Source organism: Indicator indicator, chromosome 28, assembly GCF_027791375.1.
Source record: "Indicator indicator isolate 239-I01 chromosome 28, UM_Iind_1.1, whole genome shotgun sequence".
In the NCBI taxonomy this organism is placed as follows: Eukaryota; Metazoa; Chordata; class Aves; order Piciformes; family Indicatoridae; genus Indicator; species Indicator indicator.
The window spans coordinates 12386977-12403456 of NC_072037.1; the positions used below are offsets into that span (position 1 = coordinate 12386977).

The 16480-nt window shown below is 55.7% G+C and overlaps 1 protein-coding gene across 1 annotated transcript; it reads right to left on the minus strand.

The window, feature by feature from the left end:
* Positions 1-1987: 1987 nt before the first annotated feature.
* Positions 1988-14996, minus strand: PLPP7 (phospholipid phosphatase 7 (inactive)). Its single transcript, XM_054393456.1, has 2 exons — positions 14543-14996; positions 1988-2625 (listed from the first exon to the last, which is right to left on the minus strand). The coding sequence occupies exons 1-2, from the start codon at positions 14991-14993 to the stop codon at positions 2261-2263; spliced, it is 816 nt and encodes a 271-aa protein (XP_054249431.1). The 5' UTR covers positions 14994-14996; the 3' UTR covers positions 1988-2260.
* Positions 14997-16480: the final 1484 nt, after the last annotated feature.

Here is a 16480-nt window from a genome sequence, read left to right on the forward strand (position 1 = left end):
TGCCACGTGTGACAACGCCTGGAAGAAAGAGAAGACAGCAGAGCTCAGACCTTCACATGAATCCTTGCAGCAGAAGGAAGCTGGCAAAGAGAAGCCCTGGCAGAGGCCAGGAGCAGCAGCACGTCCCAGCTGCCCCCTGCTGCTCTGCCTGTGAGGACAACCAGCAAGTAGCAGAGCTCCCCCCTCACCTGAACAGCGTTTCCCGAGGGGTCCTTGCTCAGCCCACCCCCGGGGGACCCCCACAGGAGGCTCTTCTTTGAAGCATCTGAGCACCCTCCTGACCACGCTCCTGCTGCAGCCTGGGAGCCAGCAGCTCATGGGGCTCTGTGCTGCCATCCCAGCTGGAGACCTGTGCCAGGGATGGATTTTCTCTTCAGCTTCTTTTCATGCTAATTATCAAAGAGCAACAAATGTTAGCAGCTTGCAGGAGTCATTGTCTGAATGTCTTCTCAGCAGCAGACCCTGCAGGAAGAGGCTCCCCAACGTGCAGGGGTAGAGGAGAGCACAAGGCTCAGCTGGCTGCTCCCTGGCCCTGCAAGCCAGCTGCATTTTGCTCTCTTGGGATGGACAGGAGGCCAGGGGTGAGGGGATCCCCTCCTCCTGCAGGATGCATCCAACCAGGGAATATGTGGAATCTGGTAGTGGCCATCATCTGCCAAACACCAAATTCTAAAGCCAGAGGACCCAAAGGGAACTGGAATGCCCAGTGTAAAATGTGGGAATTTCTTAGTCAGGAGGGATGCTCCCTTCCAGAGACACCACACTGAGCATGGCCAGCACCTGGGTGAAGGGAGCTGAGGTTCAGGGTGGCTGCTTGTCCATAAGGGGAAGCACCAGCACCAAGCCTGAGCACCAAATTCTGGATTCAGTAATCTCAGAGCAGGTCTCAGCTATCGAGGAGCTCAGCCTCACAGTGAAGGAAGGCCAGGGGTGCTCCCCTCACCTCCCACAGGAGTTCCCTCTGGGACAAGGTCCCAGCCAAGTGAGCAGAGCTGGGGGTAAGGTCTCTGCCCTGTAGCTCACCAGCAATGCTGGGGCCATCGGAAAACAGCTCATCCTGTAAGAGACTTACCTGGGAAACTCCCATCCACAGCATCACCTGGCACAATAAAATCACAGCCATGAAGAGGCAGAAAGAGGCTCTTTGCTCTGTCTCTAGACCTGCTTTGCAAACCCAACCTTGATCCACCACACCACCTACTCAGTTACTCCCTGCTAGGGTGGAAATTGACAACTTGCAGTTGTCCTTTACCAGACCAAATCCTCACCATTACACCCCTCACAGAGCAGATTTCTGAGCAGCGCATGAAAGGTTGGCTTCAGCATGTCACCTCCAGCATCCTGAGCACCTACCTGTGCTCACTGCAGCCAAAACAAACCATTTAAGACATGGATTGCATCCCCTCAGCCAGCAAGGCTGCAGGATCTGCTTGAAGCTGAGCCTGCATCTCAAGGCTAGGCTGAAGTGGTTTTGTCTCTTCCCTAACCAGAACCAGAACCATAGAATGGGAGGGGTTGGAAGGGACCTCTAGAGACCAAGTCCAACCCTCCCCTGCCAGAGCAGGGTCACCCAGGGCAGGTCACACAGGAACACATCCTCCAGAGGAGGCTTAGCCTCTCTGGGCAGCCTCTTCCAGGGTTCCCTCACCCTTAAATTCATGAAGATTCTCCTCATGTTCAGATGGAACTTCTGATATTCCAATTTGTGCCCACTACCTCTTGTCCTGTCACTGGGCACCACTGAGATAAGAACCAAGCAAGGCAGGATTTTTATGATGATTTATTACCTCTGGAGTGCCAGTGGTGTCCTGAGCCAAGACAGAACTGCTGGGCTTACAAAAAAAAAAAAAAAAAAAAAAAAAAAAGCAAAAGCTCTGTGACCAAAAGCATTTGGCCTCAAAAAGGTTGCCCAACGTTGATGTTCTCAGGAAGCTCCCAGCTGCTGCCCATCCTGAGGGGCCAGTGTGGACCACCCAGACCAGGCAGACAGGGAGCTCATTTCTCTCACCCACCAAGCTTAGTTAGGTTGCTGTCCAAACACAGTTTGAGGATATGGCCATAGGACAGGTGTGGCCCTTGGCTGCTAAACCCCACTCCAGCCTGAGGAACATCTTGGTTTTGTCTTCTTGTCAGGCGAGGAAGCAACACCACAAAAGGCCAGAGGCGACAGAGGGTGCCCCTGCCTCCAGCCCACAGCTGGGGAGGGAGACTCTCCAAGTCCCTGCTGGCCTCCAGCGGGAGAGCAGCGAGTCTCTGGTGCTCACCAGATGGATATCAACATCTGGCAGGTGTTGGAAGACATCCATATCAGCTCCACCAGCCTGAACTGCAGGTAGCCAAAGACGAAGCCGGAGAGGACGTCGGTGATGTGGTGCCTCCCGATCATGACGCGCGAGAAGCCCACACAGAGCGCCCACAGCACCAGCAGGATCCGCAGGGGGATGGCCAGGACCAGGTGGTTGAGGAAGAACTTGGAGAGCATGGCCACCCTGCTGGCGTGCCCGGCCGGGAAGGCGTAGGTGTCCATGGTCAGGTAGTCCAACAAGCCGGGGGTGACGTCGTAAGGACCCTTCCGCTTGGCCAGCTTCTGCAGACCAGCCACCACCACGATGTCCAGCAGCAGGGCTGCAGAACCACAGCAGGGAGAGGGCAGAGACAGAAGCAGAGCCAGAGGTGAGGAGGGAGAGGTCAGAGCCAGAGGCGAGGAGGGAGAGGTCAGAGCCAGAGGTGAGGAGGGAGAGGTGAGGAGGGAGAGGTCAGAGCCAGAGGCGAGGAGGGAGAGGTCAGAGCCAGAGGCGAGGAGGGAGAGGTGAGGAGGGAGAGGTCAGAGCCAGAGGCGAGGAGGGAGAGGTCAGAGCCAGAGGCGAGGAGGGAGAGGTGAGGAGGGAGAGGTCAGAGCCAGAGGTGAGGAGGGAGAGGTGAGGAGGGAGAGGTCAGAGCCAGAGGCGAGGAGGGAGAGGTGAGGAGGGAGAGGTCAGAGCCAGAGGTGAGGAGGGAGAGGTGAGGAGGGAGAGGTCAGAGCCAGAGGCGAGGAGGGAGAGGTGAGGAGGGAGAGGTCAGAGCCAGAGGTGAGGAGGGAGAGGTGAGGAGGGAGAGGTCAGAGCCAGAGGCGAGGAGGGAGAGGTGAGGAGGGAGAGGTCAGAGCCAGAGGCGAGGAGGGAGAGGTGAGGAGGGAGAGGTCAGAGCCAGAGGCGAGGAGGGAGAGGTGAGGAGGGAGAGGTCAGAGCCAGAGGTGAGGAGGGAGAGGTCAGAGCCAGAGGTGAGGAGGGAGAGGTCAGAGCCAGAGGTGAGGAGGGAGAGGTGAGGAGGGAGAGGTCAGAGCCAGAGGTGAGGAGGGAGAGGTCAGAGCCAGAGGTGAGGAGGGAGAGGTGAGGAGGGAGAGGTCAGAGCCAGAGGTGAGGAGGGAGAGGTGAGGAGGGAGAGGTCAGAGCCAGAGGTGAGGAGGGAGAGGTGAGGAGGGAGAGGTCAGAGCCAGAGGCGAGGAGGGAGAGGTCAGAGCCAGAGGCGAGGAGGGAGAGGTGAGGAGGGAGAGGTCAGAGACAGAAGCGAGGAGGGAGAGGTCAGAGCCAGAGGTGAGGAGGGAGAGGTCAGAGCCAGAGGTGAGGAGGGAGAGGTCAGAGCCAGAGGTGAGGAGGGAGAGGTCAGAGCCAGAGGTGAGGAGGGAGAGGTGAGGAGGGAGAGGTCAGAGACAGAAGCAGAGTCAAGGGCAGAACTTCCAAGCATTGTCACTGTCTTTAAACAGAGCTTTGGGTTCAGTCCCAGTCAGCTCTCCACTGTTCAGCTGCACACAGCAGCCTCCATCCTTAGAACACCACCCAAATGTTAATGAATCCTCCCAGTTCACCCATGGGGAAGGCAAACATCATCATCACACAGGAGAAACTTCAACTGCAGAGGCAAGCAGCCCCCCTGGAGAGGAAGAAAGCAACTGGCAAAGATAAAATTAAAACCCTTTTGGCCCTCAGACCACTGGACTGGGTGTCTCTGTTCTCGTCCTCCAGCCCTGTGACACCCTTGTGTCTGTTCCTGTCCTCCACTCCTGCCTCTCTGCAGGTCTGCAGCCCATGGTGGGGACCTGGCACTCAGCAGAGCCTTTCTCTGCACTTTGGGATTTGCTGATATTTTTGGGAAGGAGGCACTTCAAAGGCTGCAGAGCCCTGGAGCAGCCACTCACCAGGGTGTCCTGTTCAGGGTGAGTGTCACCAGCTCAGCTCACAGCCACTGAGGCCAAGGGGTGCTGGGGCTGGCTCCCTGTGACTGGGCAGCCACCCAGCTCTGCTCATGCTGGGCTCCCTAAATCACCCTCAGCCCAGCTCCTCACCCCACCAAGGTGACCCTGCATGGCCTCGACTCAGCAAAGTGCTCCAGGAGCTGATTTCAGAGCTCAGGAGCTGCTGTGCTGCCCATGGGTCCTATCTCACCCTGGACAAGTGCTGGGTGAGAGCTGAAGGGACACAACCTTGGGAGCTCAAACTGGTCCAGTTGCTTCAGAGAGCTGAAGCACCACTGCTGCCAAGAGAAGCCTCTGGCCCAAGCTGCTCCTGCTGAACTCAGCAGCTTATTGCATTGCTGAGGAGCCCAGCCAGGACTCAGCAAGCAGCCTGGGCACCCTGAAAGAACCCCAGAGACACACAGTGTCTCCTGCATGGTGCTCAACACAACCTGCCAGCGACCATCCCCCCCCCACCCCCCCAAAGACCAGCAGCACACACCCCATGTGCTCTGGTGTCTCGTGGTGCTCCCCCTGGCCCATCAGCATTTTGCACTTACAAGATTATTTTTAAGGTCAAAGTTGACACCAGGGCAGCTGGAGGGCTGCAGGCAGGAACTCGTGGAGGTGTTCAGGGCATGGAGAAGAAGCCAAAGAGCTGTTTTAATAATCCTTTCATTCAGCAGATGAATAAAATGGGCTTTCAGTACTGCTAGGTTTGATTTTCATCAAGTGATGCACAGAAAGCTTCCTCTGCACACAGCTCGGGGTCTGAAGGACAGCACTGAACCCGGGGGTTAATTTGCCCTTAAAAGAAGAAAAAAAAACCCCAAGCTGCCTGCTTTCCTGTCACCTCCCCCTGCACTTTCTGTTCCTTTCATGAAGCAAATCACTGATGAAACAGCCCCAGCAGCCTGCCCTGCCCCAGCTCCTGAAGCACAAGGAGGGGTCCCTACTGTTCTTGTCCAATTCTGGGTGCCAGCAGTGCCCCCACCAAGCCCCGGAAGCCTCCCTGCATCCCTGCCCTATCCTCCTGCTGCTGCTGCCGGGGGCCAGGCGCTGCCAGAGTGAATCAGCACCACAGCTCTGCTGCCAACAGCCCAGCCCTCCCCAACACATCCAGAGCCAGCCCTCCCCAACACATCCAGAGCCAGCCCTCCCCAACACATCCAGAGCCAGCCCTCCCCAACACATCCAGAGCCAGCCCAAAGGCATAGCACTCTGGGACATGGCTTAATGGCCATGGTGGTGTTGGGTTGAAGGTTGGGCTGGATGATCTTGGAGGTCTCTTCCAACCCACACAGTTCGTGACTCTATGAAATATGGCCCCAGGAGAGAGCAGAGGAGGGAGCCTGCAGCTGTTTCCCCAGCCTGCACTTGTGCAGCACAGCTCCCTGGAGACAGACAAAGCTGTCAGAGGCATAGCAGAGATGGCAGAGTGCCACCTGACCCAGGGGTGAGCTGAGAGGAGAAGGAAATTGCCATCTGATGCATTTTTTTCATTGTGCCCTGACCCCATTGCATTGCATTTAAAACAGAGGCAGCACTGGAAGTCGAATCCAGGTAGTGCTGGATGTGAAGGAGCAAAGGAAGGATTAGCTCTTGCCCACTGCTGTTTCTTTCACCTTCTTCTGAAAAAGAGACAGAATCTCTCCTTTGACCTGGTGTTAATGGAAATAATCCTTCAGATTTCCACTGCAAACTCATCACAAAGAGCTCTACTCATATCCAAAACTTCCTGAGAGCACAAGCCAAGGAGCAAGTCTCACCTGCCTGCCACAGTTTTAGCATCAGAGATTACCTTGGTGTGGTAAACAGCCAACATCTGGCATCAGACAGGAGCTAAGCTGAAAGAGAAGCCCCTGGGCTGAGGTTTTCTATCAGAAAAAGACAACAATTCTCTGCCCTGCTCCCACCACCCAAGAGCAGGAGCCCACTAAGAGCAGAGAGGAGAGGTGAGCCCTGTGCTGGCCAGGCACAAAGACAAACCCAAAGCATGGTCACAGCACTGCCAAGCCAAACCCCAAAGCTCTTATTTAAGAGAAGCTGAAACAGTTGGATGTCTCCTGTCACCATAAGGTCCTTCCTGTCCCAGTGCCTGAGGTGCCATCTCTGCTGCCATCCCTTCTGGAGGGGGGCTGGAAGCAGCTGTGGATGCAGTGAGCACCCTCGGGGGCATTGCTAGAGCCAGACAGCATCTCCAGGGCCAGGGGCAGATTCCAGCTGAAATGTTTACATAAACAAGTTATCAAAACCACAGCTGAAAACCAACCTGGGTGCAGAGCTGGGGACAGGGAGGGGGGAGGAGAAGAGGAGAAAGCCAAAAAAGCCCTTGGCCTCCTCTGCTCCTGCAGCCCTGGCTCACATGACTTCATGCAGATGGGGCTGCTGGGCTGAGACCAGGCTGCTCTCCAGAACCAGGCTGTGGGATCAGCATCAAAACCAGTCACAGGCTGGGCTCAGCCTCCCAGAACTGTGGCTGAGCACGTGGGGAGAGGCAAAGGGGGAGGTAAATGCCCAGGAACGAAGAGAATCAGAGAATCATAAAGGCTGAAAACCCCTCTAAGATCAAGTCCAAGTGTGGAGAGAGAGCCCAGCCCAGGAGGCACACAAGGGTGGGAGCAGATGTGCAGCAGGCAACCTTCTCTGCCCAGCCCCAGCCCCGTGCTAAAGCAAAACCAAGCTGGTGAGAAGTCTTCTTCTGGGCTTCCAAGCCTGCAGCCTGTTCTGACCTGGTGCCACCATGCTGGGGGCCGCAGCAGCCCTGCTGAGATGTGGCAGGCTCCTGGCAGGCAGCTGAGGCCAGGTGTAGGGAAAGGCTGGCTTTGGGGGTCCTGGATTTCCCAGGTCAGCCAACCTGCCTCAGGAGTGAACCCTGGACAAATGTCCCCATGCCCAGGAAAGAGTCCCTTTTGCTCCAGAATTACAATTCCTATTTTTCTACCTTTTTTTTTTTTTTTTTTTAAATTTTCCTCGCATGCCCTCTCCTGCTGCTTCTGAACTTCCCAAACCTCCTGCAGGCACCAGGCTCCCTGACCTGGAAAATGAGTCCTTTGCAGCCTTGTCTAGTTGATGTTAATGAAAGATGCAGCTTTCAAAAGCATCTTCATCCTCACTCCAGTGAAGTTGGTGGCAGCTGGAAGAGGTCCCCTCCTCTGGAAGTGAACTCTTCTCCTCCCTTTTCCTTCCCAGAGGTGGTACTATTGGGTAATAATGGCAGACAAAAGGCACAGATGGCACAGCACAGTGAAGAACCACAGAACCAGACTCTGGGGAGCTTTGGGGGGAGATTATTTTTTGGCTGAAGACGCAGCAGAGTGGACTAAGTGGCCACAGGGATGTGGGGAAAAAATGGTGGAAAACAGCATTGTGCAATTAATTTAAAAAAAAAAAAAGGAAGAAAGAAAGAAAGAAAAAGGCTAAAAATAGAGCTGCTATATCCTAGCTGATTAGAAACAGCCCTGAGTGCAAACACAGCCTGCCTGGAGTCCTCCTCCACCCCTGGGAGCTGGGCAGTCTGCATCTCAGCAGCAATTACTGAGCAGGCTCTGCACAGCCTGGGGATGGGATGTGGGTGAGAGGGTGAGGGCAGAGAGCATGGCTCATGCTGATGGCACAAGGAGCTGAGAACCATGGAGTCATCCAATTGTTTTGGTTGGAAGAGACTTTTCAGACCCAGTCACAGCCAAGTCAACCCAGCACTGCCCCAGGATGGCTCAGCTGTCCCCCAGAAGGGCTCTCACAAAGCCCTTGGGTATACCTTGGCAGCAGCTTAAGTGCCATCACCACATCCCCAAAGCACTCTCTGCAATACCACCAGCAGGATGGCACCACCTGGGGTAAGCTGGAGGGAGAAAAGTGCCTTGGGCTGGTGGCCAACAGCATCTCCCAGCCCACAGAGGCTGGGCTCCTGGCTTGGACTCACTGCTTCTTGGGCTTATGCTTACTCCCTGCTGCCTTCAGTAAGGCCAAAAAAACCACTGGGGTTGATTCTGTGGTGCTCAGAGGACCTCCAACCATCACATCTCATGGTGTCTTAGACCTGGGGCTGGTCTCCCAGCATCCCTGTACAGACAGAAACAGAGAGCAAGACCAGAGCTGCATGAAGACGTGGAGATCTCTTCCAGGGGCAGAGGAAAGAGACAGTTCACATTATTCCCTTCTCCCATCCTCCACCGAGCCTGGCCGGAGTGGGATCCCCGCTTGCTGCTCCTCCCAGTGCCTCCCCTCGCTGCCCGACGCTTCTCCACCTCCCTCTTCCCCACCACGGCTCCTGTCAAGGCTCGTTAGAAGCAGCCACACTCACCCACCTCCTGGCATCTCCCTTCGGGCCACAGCCTGGCTCAGCTGCCCTGGCAGGGCTGGCTCTGCCCCAGGGAAATAGGCATTGTCCCCTGCGAGCCGCAGGCAGGGGCAGGGGGAAGCTGTTCCCGGCGTGAGAGACAGGAGGATGACTCATTTCCCATCTTTTATTCCCCCTCTTCCCATTCAGCAACCCTCGCACTTCTTTCCTCTTTCCTTCTGCACTCAGGCTCTGGAACATTTCTCCTGCTGAGGGCTGGGTTTCAGCTCTGCTGCAGCTTCCCCAGGGGCTGCACACTGATGGTTGCAGCATCCTCAGCACCCAGCAGCCAGTCAGGACCTGAACTCCTCCGTGCTGCCCAGTACCAAAGGGCTGATGAGAGAGCCCCTGTGCAGGTCCCTGGCACTCCCCCCCAGCCTGCTCCAGCCACAGCCAAATGGGTGCCAGCCTGCCACTGACTGTCCTTTACCAAGGGACACTGCAGTCTCACCAGCCTGCCCTGCAGTGAGCAGTTTGCACTCGCTGAGAGGAAGCAGAGGAGGAAGGGGAGGGGGCAGGGAAGCTGGCAGAGCTGGGCATTGCTCACAGATGCCTGAGCTCATCAGCCATGAAGGGATGAAGAATGAGGACAGCACCCACCAAAGGCCCAGGGACTTCAACTGCTGTGTCTGGGCAGGACACCAAGAGGCAGAGCAGCAGCTTGATGTGATGGAGAGGGCATTTAATGCCAAGCTGGACCTGTGTCTAGATGCTGGCTATGCCCAGCACCCCCATGGGTCAGTCATGTTGGGCTATTTGACATCTAAACCTTTCCACCTCATTGGGTAAAGTTGCTGAGATCCCAATGGGCACTGGCAGAGCCAGGAAGGGAGCAGGGCAGGGGCTGGACCTTCTCCATGGACCAGATTTTCCAAGGAGGGAATGGTTCATGCAGAGCACCAGCTCCCGAGCTGCTCTCTCCCCTTCCCTGCAGAAACATCAACTGCCCTGTCCAGCTCAGAACATCCCCAGCCTCACAGTGGGAAAACGAAAGGGCAAAAATAGACACATCTGGCCCCCAAAGCTTCTCTGGGGCTCCTGGCTCAGCAAGCTCTGCTGCCTGCAGCCTGATCCATCAGCCAGGCAGCTCCTCAGCTTCTCTGCTGGGTCTGAGCTGCTGAGCCCTGAGGCTGGAGAGGACCAGCTTGTCTCCACTGCCTGGGCACTTCATCTGCTCACTGACCTTTACCAGCAGCAGGCTGCACCAGCTGCATTTCCACCACAGGGACTCCAAAGGCAAGCATGGCAATACCTGAAGCAGCTCTGTGCTGGCAGAGAGGGGTCAGCAGGGGCTCAGGGGGGTGGTGAAGGCATTTCTCACCCTTTCCTTCCTAACCCACCACTTTCCTGCCAGTCTGATCCTGCTTGGAAGCTGCCAGGTGGGACTGCAGGGTCCTGGCCATAGAATCACAAAATCATTTTGGTTGGAAAAGACCTTTAAGATCATCAAGTCCAAGCCTTATCTAACTCCACCAAGTCTGGAGCTAAACCATGTCCCTCAGCACCACATCTGTCTCTATACTGTGCATTTATAAATATAGCTATTTAAAATAAATAAATATATCTATGACTCAGATAAATCACAGCTCTGCAGGGGACTGTGCCTCACAATGTCGTGGCTTGGTTCCCAATCAGACTAAAGCTAGGTCAGCGCTCAGGGAGAAGGCTGGAGAGAGCAAGAGCTGCCTCCTTGCCGACCTTCAGGAGCAGAGAAGCCACCCTGGCTCTCCTCCTTTCCTCCTCCACCCTTGCTCCGCCTGCCCACCGCTCCCTACGCTGCGCCCTCCGCCCGCGGCACCGCTGGGCTTGGCGGTGACAAATGCTCAGCGACAGCAGCAGGGAGCCAGCACCTCCCCCCCGCCCCATCCCGCAAGGGAGCTGCTGATGGCTGAGTGGGACCTGTGTCACCGAGCCCAGCAGGGCTGCCTCTGCCACCCTCAACAGCTGTTTCACAGAGCCATGACCAAAGCAGAACTCATCGGTGGTGCCCAGTGATGGGACAAGGAGCAATGGGCACAAACTGGGACCCAGGAGGTTCCATCTGAACAGGAGGAGGAAATTCTTCGGTGTGAGGCTGCTGGAGCCCTGGAGCAGGCTGTCCAGAGAGGTTGTGGAGTCTCCTCCTCTGGAGAGCTGGGCATTGTGCTCCTGGGAAAGCTGCTGTGGGTGCCCTGCTTTAGCAGGGGGTTGGACTGGATGATCCCCAGAGGTCCCTTCCAACCCCCCGAAGCTGGGGTTCTGCATTGGCTGGTGCTTGAAACCAAGCACAAATGGGTATTCTATGTGCAAGGGTAAACCAAGCAGATACCTTCTGACAGCAGAGGCAGAGGTAGAATTGGCTCCAAACACAAGAGGTGAGGTTCAGCAGAGCAGCCACCTGGGGTAGATGACCTTATTCCATCCCTGTCGCAGCAAGGAGGTGCCTGGACCAGGCTAAGGCGCTCATTCTGCTCAGCTTGATAAATAGGAGGTGAAGAAACGACTTGAGCACCATCCAAAATGCTGAAAGGCAGAGGAGATGTTGGCTGCAAGAGCTCCTCAGCTGAGGAAACAAGGCACTGAAACAGCTGCAGTGAAGGGAAGAGTCAAACTGAGAGCAAAGCCCTGTGAGCTTTCCCTACCACTGCAGCAAAACAGAAATGGTTCTGACAAGCTCCCCCTCGCTGGTAATTGTCCATCAGATTGAGTGTTGGGGGGTTCATTTTTTTTTCCCCACCCTCAACACATTGAACAGGAATAAATCAAGGGATGTGCCACAGCCTGCATTTTGCCCAGGGTTAGATCAATGATCCAAATGTTCTTTGCTGGCTTTGCAGTCAATGGATCACTAAATTTGGATCCACATCCTCACCAGATGGATCAGAACCGACGGACTGCTCCCCTCACCTCCCCTCCCCAAGGCTGAATGAGGTTTCTGTCTGGTTCTGAAGCAGAGCTGGGAATCTTGGGGGCAGTTTTCTCTCTGTTTGCCCCCCCAGTTGCAAGGGCTGAGGGATTTCAGTTTCTGTGAAATCCTTGTGACTGCAGGGGAAAGCTTCAACAGCCCCAAAAGTCCCAGCACTGGCAGGGAAATAAAAAGAACCCTAAAGCTGGGAGTTTTCTTGAGGTATGATCTTCTCAGGTTGCCCAGGGGGTGCAGACTTCCCTCCTGACTCTTAACAGCCAGAGCTGGCAGTGCTGGGATGGACTTCCTGAAAGCAGGTTCTGGCAGAGGGACTCTGACAGTGGGCACAGATGCCTGATCTCTTCCCTCCTTTCAGCAACAGACTCTGAGCAGCTTCCCTGGCTGGTTGGCTTTTGCTAGGCAAGATCATGATGAGAAGGAGAATCAATAAATTCCATCACAGCTGACAAACAGAGGGAGAACATGGCTTGGGGGTGGCTGATCACCATCTGCAGCTGGGACGGATGCAGCACGCCAGGGGCAGACCCCTCACCCAAAATGCTCCTGCCTGTGTTGGCAAAGCTCCTGCCAAGAGCTCCTCAGGCACAAGGGCCCCCCCTCCATCTGCAGTGGTGCTTCTGCCAGGTTCCCAGTCCCATCTCAGCAGTCTCCCGTCTCCTCATCTTGAAAGCCTGATTGCAAATCCTCCCCAAGTGCTCTCTGATGGGCTGGCTCCCTGCCCAGAGACTGCATCAGAAATTCTGCTTGATGGATCAAACTCAGAGCCAGCAGGGGGAAGGGAGGGAAGGGGTACCATAGACAACTCCCACTTCCCTGCTTCCCTCTTCCCAGGAGATCAGGGAAACACCAGGAGGTTCCTTTCCCTTTAACTTCTCCCTACCCAGGGGGGCTTTACACCAAATCCTGATGGATTTGATCCACAAATAAGCAGCAGCAAGAGGGACCAAGGGTACCAGATGCAGGAGCCTTGCCATACCCTTCCTATTTGCTGATGAGACCTCATCCCATGGGGTCTTTTGAGGTCCACCAGCCCTACAGTCCTCAGGCAAACTCCTTCCTCCATCAGCAGTGCAAGTACCACAGCAACAGCTACTGAGATATTTGGAGCTCCTGACTGCAACCTTAAATAGCAATCCAAGGCCACACTCACAGCAGGGATCTGCTCAAGTCCTGCTGAGGAACCTCTGACAAGAGCAGCTCAGGGCACCTTGGTCAGTCCCACCAGTTTGTGGCACTACTCAGAGGGCAAAGTGGTTGCCAGACCCATGGGCTGTCAAGCTGTGGACTGGTCCATCACACACTTTAACCATCTTCTTTCCTGGCAGGTGGAGGAGAGGGATGGGGCTGATGTGTCTAGGCAAGGGAGCAAGGCTTCAGAAATGCCCTGAGATGTCCATGGGCACCACATGTGAGCTCAGAAGACCTGGAGATGCAGCTGGTGATGCAGGGCCAAGCTCTCCCAGTGACCACCTGGTGCTCAAGAGTTTCAACATCACCTGGAGGTGGCTTTTCATTTGGCCTCCTCACATGGCAACAGAAGGACAAGAAAACCTTTCTTGTTTTTCAGCCAAAGGTGGCAGCAGTTCTTTATAGGGATCTCAAACATTTTGGAGTCAAAGAGCTCAGTTTGCAGGCTCCAAACCCATCAAAGACTCCTGGGTCAAGAGGTATGTGGCTGCTGTTAGTCACCTCCTATTTCATCCTCGTGCCCTTTCAAATGGGGCTTGTCTTCTCAGCAAGAGGTTGACCCAGCACACGGAGGAGCCCCTGGAAGATCTGCTGACGCTGGCAGGCTCTGCATCACGCTGATGCTATTCTGGCTTCCTCCCCACCATGGCCTCCCTTGGTTAGATGTCACAGCAGCAGGACAGTCTCTCCCAAAGGCAGAGGGGAGACAAGGCAGATACCACTGTGCTTTTCAAGCCAGTTCAGCACAGCCTTCTCCCTCTCCAAAGGATGAACTTAGGCAAAAGAACCTGGGGTCACCTTGTAGAGCCTGTATCATGCCACAGTCGGTCCCCGTGGACAGGATGCCCCTTTCCTGAGGAGCCTTTGGAATGAAACATCCCTCTGACCCCTCAAAAGGCTCCCTGAGAAGCAAAGACCTAAATCAAATGTTTTCAGTTTCTCTCACCAACCAGAAGCAGAAGCTCCCATTGCTGGGGCTTGGGGGAAGATGAAGTGTCACGGCCAGATGAGGCAGCAACTGGCCACAAGCAATTTGCCATAATACAGCAACTGGGCCCCATGCCAAAGGCAGAAGAGCAAGGTCCTCAGGTAGACATGGCCAGGGTGGTTGGGCCCAGGATCTAAGGCAAGTCACACCTAGAGCTCAGCTTGGTCACTGGTGGGACATCAGTCCACATGGGTGGGGTGGACCCTGCTCAGCTGAGAAGGCAACTCCTGTAACAAGTCCAGGAACAAGGACAACAACCACGGCACAGGAAAGGACTAGCAGGAGAGACAGAAAGATCCCAGCCTGTCTGCACAGCCTCTGGGTCAGACTAACTCATGGAAATGGGGACAGCAGCAAGACAGGTCCTCGTGGGAAGGAGGATGTGAGATCAAACCGCGGCAAGGAAGGAGGTAGAACTCCATCACGCGGCAGCTGAGACGTGGAGCCAGGGTCTGCTCAAGAAGGTGGTGAGGGGATGGAAATGTTTGGGTTTTTTTCCTCAAGAATATCCTCAGGAATTGATCCAGATATCAAGGATTAAAATCTTGACATTTTCCTCACCTATCAAACCACCTGAGAGTAACTAAAAGACATCATCGCTGGTATCCACCTGCACACTTCCTTGCTTTGGATGCTCAACCCTGCCCCACACAGGCCAAGGACCTGTCCCCACTCCTCTGTGGGTTTCAGGATTACTCCATTCCTCTGAGACAGCTTTGTGCTACATCCACCACCCATGGAACCCAGGACCCAGAGGCCCCAGGGAGTGGAGCCTTCACCATAAAGGTCACTCCCTGTTGCTGACCACAACGGTGGCTGGGAACAGCCAGAGGAGGAGTCCCAGGGCTGCTGTCCCTTGTGACCAGGGCTGGGCTTTCCCGGTGGGAAGGAGGGAGCTTTGCCACTCACCTAGCAGCAGGTTCATGAGGACCTCTTGGCCTGCCAGCGTGCTGCTCTTCACCAGGCAGATGAGGGTGCCTGCAATCCAGGGGATCCCGTGCCCCGTTATCCCCAGCAGGCTGATCATGGAGCGGGCACCACCCCAGGAGGAGGCTCTGTTGGCACACACTCCCAGCCTCTTGGACATGCAGATGTCGATGGCCAGCAGGGAGTTGAAGGCAATTCCCTTGAAGGAAGGGTTGAGCTGCATGCAGTCCTCCTCGGGCAGCTGCTGCGACTGCCTCCTCTCCTTGGCATTGCCGTTCTGGGCAGCGGCTGCCCCAGCCTGGCCACTCTGCTTCCTGCCAGAACTCCTGCCCTCCTGGTTCCCCTTCAAGGGCTGGTTCAGGGAGAGGAACTCAGCCCTGTTGAGGACATTGTTCCTGTCCCTGGCCCTGGAGCGTGCCTGGGATGCTGGCATTGCAGCCTCTCCAACACAACCTGCTCTGCAAACACCGGCAAGGAGAGAAATCTTCTCCTCCCTGCAGGAAGCTTCCCCCAACTCCCACCCTCAGGAGCCGTGGGTTTGGGAAGCACCTCGGGTTCCCCTCTCTTGCAGTTGCCCCCAGCACAGCCTGCAGCTGTTAAATATAGAGTAAGGAATGCACATGGCTGTTTACTTCATGGGCCTAGCAAGCTTGGGAGGAAAATTAATGCCAGGCTTGGCAGCCACTCCAGTGCCAGGGAAAAAGGTTAAACAGCCAATAGATTGGCAGGAGAGGAGGGAAAAGCATCGTGCCAAAGGTTGGTTGCTCCTGGCCTGGTCTATTTAAATCTGCCAATTGCTTATCCCCCTGGGCTGCAAGGGAAACTGGGAAGTGTAGTTTTTTTGGTTTTGTGGGTTTTTTTCTCTGCAATTCACATTGCAATATCTGAGAATCAGAGCAGGAGCAGATCAGGGCATTCCCTCCCCAGGGCAGCTGGCACAGCTCCTGGGGTGGGCTGTGCCACCAGGCTGTGCCAGCACTGAGGCTGGGCACTGCTCGGGGGCTGCCCCCCAGGGGGCTCTCCCCAGGTGTCTTCTCCATTTGTCTGTTTTGCAACATCTCACCCCCTGCAAGGGCACCCTGAGCACCACCTTCCGCTCCCTGGCATGGGTACCTGGCATGGGTGCCTGCCACACACCACCAGGCCCATCCTCCCTCCCTGCTTGTCCCTGCAGCCACTTCCACCACTCACCCTGTTCCCAGAGCAAGGAGAAGCATTGCTGGGCTCCTGATTTACAGGGACACAGAACTGCTAATGAGCTCACATCCTCCTGCCCCAGCACTGAGCCAGACATCCCTTCTGTGCCATCCAGCGTCCGGAGCCCGCGCCAAGAGCAGGGGACAGGCGGTGCCCACGTCCTGAAGCTGTGGATGGCATCAGCAGCACAGGTACCAGTCTCAGGGGAGTGGGCATCATGACATGGGGAGAAGGAAGGCTTATGCCAGGCCCCTGGAAGTCCTCCTGCAGAGGACAGGGAAGATCTCCCATCCCTCCTACCAGAGGGCTCCATCACTTTGTCTGTGCTAGGCTGCCCTCAGCCTCCCAGCTCCCCACCCTGGCTGGGGTGAACCCCTCTGAGACACCTTCCACTCCTGAGAATATCCTGCTGGTGCTCATAGCTCCAGTTTATAGGTCTGGATGATCCTGCTGCAGTCCCTGATCCACTGCTGGGCAGATCTAAGCCTCAAGCACTGCTGGGGGAGATTTTCCATCCCAGCTCCACTTGCCTGAGGGACTCACTGCACCATCCACCTGAGCCAGACCCACCTGGGTTGCCATCCCTGAGTGACCTTCCCTGGGCTGTCACAGCTCCACACCACCCACATGCCCAAGGAATGGGATATTGCTGTGCAAACAGCTTGGAAATCCCCCATGGAGAGGGGAGGGAAGAAGATGAATATTGCCCCAAGGAGCAGAACA

Coding starts and splice junctions, on each gene's coding strand:
- PLPP7 (XM_054393456.1), bottom strand. CDS start 14,993: ATGCCAGCATCCCAGGCACGCTCCAGGGCCAGGGACAGGAACAATGTC. Junction 2,626..14,542: donor CCTCATGAACCTGCTGCTAG/GTGAGTGGCAAA, acceptor GTGGTTCTGCAG/CCCTGCTGCTGGACATCGTG.